Below are 9,762 nucleotides of genomic sequence, written 5' to 3' on the forward strand. Positions count from 1 at the left end.
ATATATATATATGTATATATATATATATATATATATATATATATATATATATATATATATATGTATATATATATGTGTGTGTGTGTGTGTGTGTGTGTGTGTGTGTGTGTGTGTGTGTGTGTGTGTGTGTGTGTGTGTGTGTGTGTGTGTGTGTGTGTGTATGTATGTATGTATGTATATATATATTATTATATGTAATATATATATTCAAATATGTTTAAATGTGAACTCAAAATATAAACCTGTATATTTTATATAATTTGCATAATTTATTCTTTATTATATTCTATATGTGCACATTTTTAAAAGTCTGAGTCAGTCCAGTCTTTTGGATCCTGAAAGCTGTATGAATATTGTATACATTTTGCAATGTGTTTTCCATTAGATTTTATTGAGAATTTTATTTTTTTTACCTACAAGGGCTTTGAATTATTCAGGTCTTTACCACCTTTTTCAATTCAGCTCAAATTGAAATTTGAATCAACCTCAGTTTAAATCATTTGAGGTGTTGAAATAAGCAATTTTCAGCATGACTGAACCATCAATCCAATTCCTAACAGATTAGTTGATTAGTTGTATGTTTGATTGGTTACTTTTTCTGCCATCCTGGCATTGTCAGAATGTATTATGGGATTGCATTCCCCAATAATGCTGTATGCGATGCTTCCCAAGAGATCTATTTTAGAAGGTCAATTATGTTGATTAACTTTTGGAACACTTTGCTGCCGCATCAAAGCTAATGATAATCTTTCGGAGCTATTACATTTCTTTTTCTTCCTGTGGGTAATGGAAGACCAATATAATCATGGATTCCATTGCTTATTTTAGTTGTCTATTTATAGCAAACTGATCTGAATTATAGTTGGGGTTGATTAAGGTGTTTACTGGAAAAACTGCCATCAGTACTAACGGAGTTGTATGCAACAGCACATTTGTCTGACATTTTAGGATTGTTGCAATGCATTATGGGATTGCAGGTCTAGTCTGGAACTAGAGGTCTGCATTCCTGCTGCTGTATCGCAGGAACCGCGGGACCCGACCAGATTTCTTGTGGTGCAGGAATAAATTTCCGAATAAAGCGAGCAAGCGAGGATGCCGTTTAAGTGTGTGTTTGTGTGTGTGTGTGTGTGTGAATGAGAGAGAGCGAGGTGCTGTGAGCAGATCTCCAATACGAACAAGACAATTTGCAAATTGTGCAACGAACAGGTGACCGCAAGCCTAAGGTTGCATATACAGTGTTGTAAAATGTGCGGGTCTTTTAAGGGGTGGGACTGCAGTTTTGTGTGTGTGTGTGTGTGTGTGTGTGTGTGTGTGTGTGTGTGTGTGTGTGTGTGTGTGTGTGTGTGTGAAGCGGAGAGGAAAAGACAGAAAAAAGGAGCGGTTTTTCGTTATGGGACTGTTTCCAGTGATGTTCCCTGTGACTGATTTTGTTGTACCACACTGAGAGCAATAAATCATTGGACCAAGTCTGAGCCTTTTATCATATTTTTTTAATTATGCACAGTAATACCGTAAACTGAGGTAAAATAGAGAGGAGGGTTTGACAGTATCAAAATTTGGAAACTGGCCAAGCCTAGAGGAAACCCATGGCAACCCGAAAAGAACATGCGAACTCCACACAGAAATGCCAACTGGCCCAGCCGGGGCTCAAACCAGAGACGGTCTTGCTGTGAGGCGACAGTGCCTCTAGAAAATATTGTAAAATGAAAACAAGTTCACCAGATGACATGATTATTAAATACTTTACAATGACTGCATGCAAAATTACAAACTTCCCTACTATATAGTATATGAAAAACAGCATATGAGCCATGTAGTATGTCGAAATTCATAGTATTCGAAAAACAGTAGGCAAGATGTATCCAGATGACCCACTGTACTACTTCCGGCTAGATTTTGTAGTGCACATCTAACCGACACTACGCAATGATGCCAAGCTGGAGTTCATGATCATGGAATGATGACAAATGGCGGATGTAGTACGCCTGAGTTTCATTCATACTACTCACATTCATACTCTATAGTACATACTTGTAGCAAATCTCAGGTAGTAAATTCAAATTTAAATATAGTACCTAGGTGGCACGGTGGCTCAGTGGTTAGAACTGTCACCTCAGAGCAAGAAGGTTGCTGGTTCGAGTCCCGGCTGGGTCAATTGCCATTTCTGTGTAGAGTTTCTCCTCATGTTCGTGTGGGTTCCCTCTGGGTGATCTGGTTTCCCCCACAGTCCAAAGACATGCGCTATAGGTGAATTGGATGAACTAAATTGGCCGTAGTGTATGAGTGTGTGTGTGAATGAGTGTGTATGGGTGTTTCCCAGTACTGGGTTGACAAATAAAGGACTAATTTGACAAATAAGGCACTAAGTAAAAGGAAAATGCATGAATAAATACATTACCTAATCGAGTAGTAGGCGAATTATGCTAATTAGCATTTGGAACACAGATCTATATCTGAATCGCACGTAATACACCTCACTATGTTTTGAAAGCTTCCCTTCTTCTTCCTGTTGGTAACAGAAAAGTATGATCATGGATTCCATTGCTTGCTTTGGCTGGTTATTTATAGCGAGCTGATCTAAAGGCTTCTCTGTGTGCGTGTGCAACTTTTATTGAGCTCTAGCACACTTTATGGAGAGTAAAGATATATTATTCCTCTCTCGCTCTGTATCATCAGTTGAAGCCATCAGTTGAAGATCGCATTAGACCACAGTGGTTTTAGTGCTGTAGGGGGGCAGCCAGGAACCCTTTTTTAGATAAACATCCCAGCCTGAAAAAAGGAACAAGTACTTATAAGAGAAAATGTTGGCGAGAGGGGAATTGGAGAGGTCAAAAGATGGATGAAAAGATATTTTGGTTTATGCTGAATTCCCAGCGGGATGAAGCAGTTTCCATTCTCTCGAGGGCTCAGGATTGCGTTTTGTGCCAGCGCTGTTTGTCAGATCTAATAGTTGGACAGTATTAGATTCCTCCATGTGCGGCGTATCAAATGGGATTGGACAAGTCTCCATTTACAGCATCTCTCCTCACATGCTCTCAAAGTTCCATTATCACGAGTGAGAACTCAATCTATTACTTATCAGTGTAAACAGCGTCAATGTAAAAGCTCTTTGTTAATCTTTATGTACTGGTTATTATATACGTACACTGTACAAAAGAATATCCATAAATTAGCCATTTTCCGTACTTTTGAATTGCATTTTGGGACCTTGATCTTTCTTCCAACAACATTTAACCTTGAAAAGTTTGAAAATGTGACTTTTAGTAACATTATTTTTGTTTGAAGTGATATATTGTCTGGGTTGGTGTTGCATATTAAAGGACAAAACAAAACTTTTGTAATAAACTGCCAGTACATTTTCTGTTATTTTACAGAATTATTTCCCTATATATTATTTCTTATACATTATACCAGGGGTTTTTCAACTGGTTTGGCCATGGGACCCACATTTTCACATGCTCATTAAGCCGCGACCCAAATTTTTAGGAATTATAATATATATTTAGGAATTATGATTCATTTGTATTTAATTGTTAACATACACAACTAGTGACAGATAAATTATAAGAAAATCACCAAGACTTACAAATAAACAATGTTTTACTGCTGTCATTTAACAAAATGTATCAAATTATAGAAATATTACAGAGTAAAAATGTCAAATACTGAAAACGGTAAATGGTTAGGGTAAGGAAAAGTTAAGTTACCATTAACTAAACTGAACTGTTTATAAAACATTAACACTGATCTAGTTGAACTGAACAGAAACCAGCAAACTGAAGTAAAATTATTAAAATAATCATAACCATTTTATAATAATCACTAGTTATTTGCCGTTCTGCTTTTGTGTGGGCTTTCTTGGCCTTTGCTACACGGTGAGCACAGTAAGATGTACTTGTACTTGTTTTGAACTTGAATATGTTAGGCACTTTTGTGATGCCCACAGCTTTTGGAGTCGTCTTGTTTGGTATCTAAATAATTTAGGTTTCATGCTCTCTTGTGAATGCATCTCACTACATATGACACACTGAGGTTTTAAGCCTTTTTTGTCGTCAATATATGTAAATCCACACTTTACATTTTCGGGGTCGTACTTGCGCTGGAATTTCATATGCTGAGCGAGTATTTTTCCCATACTGATAAACATCCGTTGACCTGTTATTGTGATATTTTTTCCATTTTATACTGTTCCTTTTACAGCATCGATGTTGTAATACCATTAAATACAATCAGTGAAATTAACTTTGGCATTCATTTAGTTGTTCAAGCGTAAAATGAGACAAAAAGCCATTTACTCGCTCCATTAAATATACTGGGGTAAAATAAATGCAAATTTTTTAAAAACATGGCGGGGGTAAATGTAATGTAATGCAGTGCTTCTTGTACAATCTGAGACCCACTTTATATCGGATATCACTCAGGTAGTGGAGATAGCTGATTTTTAAAAGAAAACAGACCTTAAATGCGCCGTTTTTTGCATTGCATATAGTTCGCCGAAAGCTCTTGTCCCAGGTTACTGGCAAATTAAAAGTCCCATTAGCAAGCTTCGGCATATACCAATGGTACAGTTGTCGCACGCGCATTTCAAAATAAAAGTCCGATATAAGCAAAATAAGTTGAATATTAAACTTTTGTTGTTTTTTGATCACACACTCCACGACCCACTGAAACTGTTCCCGCGACAGTTGAGAAACACTGCATTATACTATTTCAAATGACTAAAATGTCAATAAAAGTCACTTTGTTAAATTGTAGAGTTGAATTCTCAACATCAGAAATCGACAGAGCAGAGATCAACATCCCATAATGCAACTCACAACTGGAAATGCAGAAACTTTTAACTAACAGATACTTTTCTACAGTGCATATACTCTTTAAAGATGGAGATATACGATTCATTTGAGTTGAGATGTAAAATAGGGATGGGCGAAATCCAAAAAATATATCACGGTACTTTCCGATATTTATTGCGATTATGATATTAGTGACTAGCATAAGTATCAATTGAGAGACAAAAAAAGTCCTGTATCTTTAGAGAAAAGTATGACTTTTCTTATTTTCTTATTTATGTTATATCTGGATTATTGCTTTAAGCCATCCTGGATGTTTTATAACGGGTGTCAAACTCAATTCCTGGAGGGCCGAAGCCCTGCACAGTTTAGTTCCAACCCTGCTCCAACACGCATACCTGTAGGTTTCAAACAAGCCTGAAGGACTTAATTAGTTTGATCAGGTGTGTTTAATTAGGGTTGGAACTAAACTGTGCAGAGCTGCGGCCCTTTTTTAACTGAGTTTGACACCTGTGTTTTATAAGCATAAAGTATATTTAACATTCATTGCCATCACTTTGGCTGGTTGAAAATTTTTTCCCAGATAATAATTCTTAGAGGGTTCGACAATAAGGATGGTCCAATATGCATGCAAAGGCGTTCTTAGAATTGAGAAGCAATATGACTGATAAAAGTAATTGCGTTCGCAGCTTCGCAGCGCGAGCAAAGCAGGTGAATACAGAATGAGAGGATAATCACTGATAAACAGCTGAGGTGATGCAAGCGAATGTTTATAACGCGTGCACGCTCCCGTTTCCTTTCGTGAAGCAACTGTGTCTAGAAACACAACTGATGTAATCGGTTCACTTTCAAATAGACTAGGCAAAATTTATCAACATGCACCCACAGTCTTGCTGCTTTCAAGATTTACATAGTTGACTTATTGTAATTAGCGCTAGTTGCTTTCGCTTTAACCATTTTTAAAACAAATCAGTTATGTGTCTGACAATACCAGTGTGTGTGATCATCCTTTCATTATCACATGGTACTTTTTTACCTGCTTTTTTTTGCGTTATTATGATTTAATAAAAAAAAATTTTAAATAACATTGCTTTAATGGGATATTACTCCCCATTTATGTTTAGTTAACTGGTGATCTGGGACCTTTAGTCAGGACAGATTCCTGTGCATATGTTTTGCTTCATTTTGAGCTCTGAAAGTCATGTAAAATAAAAACTAATTGTAATACTATGAAACCATGACCCATTTGCTCAATTGATCAATTGATTATTGATCAAGCTCATACACGACAAACAAAAAGTGAAATGGATGAGGAGGCATGTGGAGATAACGCAAAATCTAAATCAAGTCATTTTAGCATGTCAAAGTCATATTTATGTGTATAAAATATATTTTCCCAACAATAAAATTGTGGCTAGTGAAAATGGTGAGTGGCTAGTAATGTTGCAATGCAATTGACCTAGCATTTATAACTGTTTTGAAAACTACAAAAAAGTATGACGTCTTCCTTATTTTGTGATATAAAATCACATATGATCACAAAAAGGAGCAATTTCACTCACCCGACTGATGTTATGAAGTAAATTTAAAATAAATGCCAGGTAATATGTTTGTAAGCACGCTCAAAAACGCAAAACTGTATTGCACACGTGCTAATACTGTAATATAAAGTCAGAATAATTCACCTTCCTATGATTTTTTTTTCTTTTTTAAACATTTCCCAAATGAGATTTAACAGTAATTACACAGTATTTCCTATAAATTTTTTTCTTCTGGAGAAAGTTTTATTTGTTTTATTTCGGCTAGAAGAAAACCAGTTTTTAATTTTTTTATACTATTTATGGTTAGTATTATTAGCCCTTTTAAGCTATATTTTTTACATTGTTTACAGAACAAACCACTGTTATAGAGTGATTTGACTATTTATCCTAACTTGCTTAATTAACCTAGTTAACCCTTTAAATGTCACTTTAAGCTGAATACTAGTATCCTGTAAAATAGTTAGCTACATATTATTTACTGTCATCATGGCAAAGATAAAATAAATCAGTTATTAGAAATGAGTTATTAAAACTATTATGTTTAGAAATGTGTTGAAAATAATCTTTCCGTTAAACAGAAATTGGGGAAAAAATATTTAGAGTGGGCTAATAATTTAAGACTTCAACTGTATATTGCAAACAATAAGATATCGCCCACCCCTAATGTAACCATAGCCCATGGGAGAGCGCATTGCAGCAGTTGCTTTTGGGAGCTTAAACTGGACTCATGCTAAAATTAGGATTTTATGTAATGGCTGCTATAATGGGTTTTTGAACTGGATTCTAATGCGTGTGCATGCGTCTGTGGTATTTGTGTGGGTTATGTGTTCCAGAGGCCGACCATTCCCAGCAGCTGCCCCGCCAGCTTTGCAGACCTGATGAGACGCTGCTGGAATGCTGAACCCAAGGTACTTGAATGGGACAGGGCCGAAAAATCAGATCATTTGATGATCGGGATCATTGGAATCCTATAAACTGTTTACATGTAGTCATTCTGCGGATGCTTTTATTAAAGAATACTTACAAATGAGAAGCATCAGATGTAGCTGTTAGTTCAAATTAAGTGTGTTTTGCAACAGTGATTGTTCACACAAAAATGAAAGGATTACTCACTGTTTACTCTCGCTCAAGTGGTTCCAACTCTTTCATTCTGTTGAACACTAAGGAAGATATTATGAAGAATGCTGTAAACCTGTAACCATTGACATTCATAGTAGGAAAAACAAATACTATGGTGGTCAATAGTTACAGGTTTACAGCTTTCTTCAAAATGTCTTCATTTGTGTTCAACAGAAACTCATAAAGGTTTGAAACAAGTAAAAGGTAGGTAAATGATGACAGGATTTTCTTTTTTCGGTCAAACTATAGCTTTAAGATTTAAAATTTAAGTAGTATGCTTCTTTGTGAACATGTTTACACTATATGTGAATTCAGATTTGCAGACATGTTTATTAAAATTGATTTACAAAAGCACAAATCAAGCAAGGTAATACTTTCTGTTTTAGTTAGAGGGAATTTAGTTTGTGTGTGTGTGTGTGTGTGTGTGTGTGTGTGTGTGTGTGTGTGTGTGTGTGTGTGTAATCAGATAGGTTGTTTGGCAAGTATTACTTAAGCGTAAACAGGCTTTTAGATATCAGTTCAATGAGGTCTCAAAGATTCCAAGAGAAGTGTATGTAGTTTTATTCAAATTGTAATATTTGTTTTAAAATAACAATGTGTGAAAAACTTGAAACTCGACCTTTCAGATGTTGTCTATTAATTAATATCTATGTGAAAGACACTTGATATTTTTGTTGGAAAAACAAATGAATGTGATGTTTATGCTCATACTCTAGAACTCTATTATATGATAATAACAAAAGTTTACACACACTGTATAAAAAAAACAGATGTTATGTGACTAAACTCTTTTAGGTAAGTTAGGATTATCACATATGTTTCTGTTATGCTTAATAGCAGAATAATGAGAGAGATGTTTTTTGAGAAATTGTTATAACTTTTCTTGAAAGTCAAGCTTATATACAATAAGATTATTCTGCCTCTGAAAAAGCTCAGATGATGATGTCAAGGTTTTTTAAGTTTCTGATTGGCTAATGGACAACATTTGAGTTGGGTTCTCCATTTGGAGGCACAACTGTAGAATAGTATTTAAGGAAAACCTCAAACACACTGTTTCCCTGTGTGACAACATGGGTAAATCAACAAGCCAGGATCAACAAAAAATCATACTGGGAAAAATACTATTTTTTGAAGACATGTCCTGTGGTCTGATGGAACTAAGATTAAACTGTTTGGCCATAATGACCAGTGTTACATCTGGAGGACAAAGGGGAAAGCTTACAAGCCTAGGAACACCATCCCAACTGTGAAGTATAGGGGCGGCAGCATCATGTTGTGGGGCTGTTTGGCTGCAGGAGGGACTGGTCCACTTCACAGCATAGATGGCATCATGTAGAAAGAACATTATGTAGAAATACTGAAACAACATCTCAAGACATCAGCCAGGAAATTAAAACTTGGCCACAAATTGGTCTTCTAAACAGACCATGACCCTAAGCATACTGCCAAGTTAGTTAAAATGTGCTTTAAGGACAACAGAGTGAAAGTTTTGGAGTGGCCATCACAAAGCCCTGAGCTCAATCCTATAGAACATTTGTGGGCAGAGTTGAAAAAGCTTGTGCGAGCAAGACAGCCAGCAAATCTGACTCCGTTACACCAATTCTGCCAGGAGGAATGGGCCAAAATTCCTTCAAACTATTGTGAGACGCTTGTGGTACCCAAAACATTTGACCAAAGTTATACAGTTTAAAAGCAAAGCTAAAAAAAAATACCAAGGAAATGTATGTAAACTTTTGACTGTCTAGAAATTAATAAAAAATTCTTTAAAAAATTCTCTCATTATTCTGGCATTTAACAAATGTAAATCATTTAGGTAATTTTAACGGACCTAAATTAGTAAACGTTTATATAATGTACCATCAGACTTTTTTTTTTTTAATTGTCATTTTCCCTTTTTTTTTTTTTAGAGTGTATGTTCACTTCTGGTTTCAAATGTGAATGATTTTTTACAAGTGATAAAAATGATCATTTTACATCCTCATATTACTGTCATTAAGACAGCTACCTCCTCAGAAAGGAAGTTAACATTTGGAGACAAAAATACTTTGAGTTCACTGGTGTGTTACATTTTGCTGAAGAATGACCATATTAAAGATTTACCGACCTGTTGTGTCTAGGAAAGGCCACAGTTCAAACAGATCCTGAGTACCTTAGAGACCATGAAAAACGACAGCAAACTGCCGGATCAGTGCAACTCCTTCTTACATAACAAAGCAGAGTGGAGGTATGTACACTTCACAAGTTTATGATTTTTTCTTTTGTCATTGTTGTTTTTTTAAGAAATTGCTTATACATCTAAACATTATGGGTGT

General features: G+C 35.6%; 1 protein-coding gene across 3 annotated transcripts in view; it reads left to right on the forward strand.

Moving 5' to 3' along the window:
• The window catches only part of map3k20b (mitogen-activated protein kinase kinase kinase 20b), a 43,297-nt gene that overhangs the window by 23,730 nt on the left and 9,805 nt on the right, over nucleotides 1–9,762 (forward strand). For all 3 annotated transcript variants that reach the window (NM_001366971.1, NM_212842.2, XM_073952780.1), the window contains 2 exon segments: nucleotides 7,165–7,239; nucleotides 9,568–9,674. In NM_001366971.1, the coding sequence (NP_001353900.1) occupies nucleotides 7,165–7,239; nucleotides 9,568–9,674 (182 nt within the window).

The sequence above is a fragment of the Danio rerio genome, chromosome 6, assembly GCF_049306965.1.
Source record: "Danio rerio strain Tuebingen ecotype United States chromosome 6, GRCz12tu, whole genome shotgun sequence".
Taxonomy (NCBI): domain Eukaryota; kingdom Metazoa; phylum Chordata; class Actinopteri; order Cypriniformes; family Danionidae; genus Danio; species Danio rerio.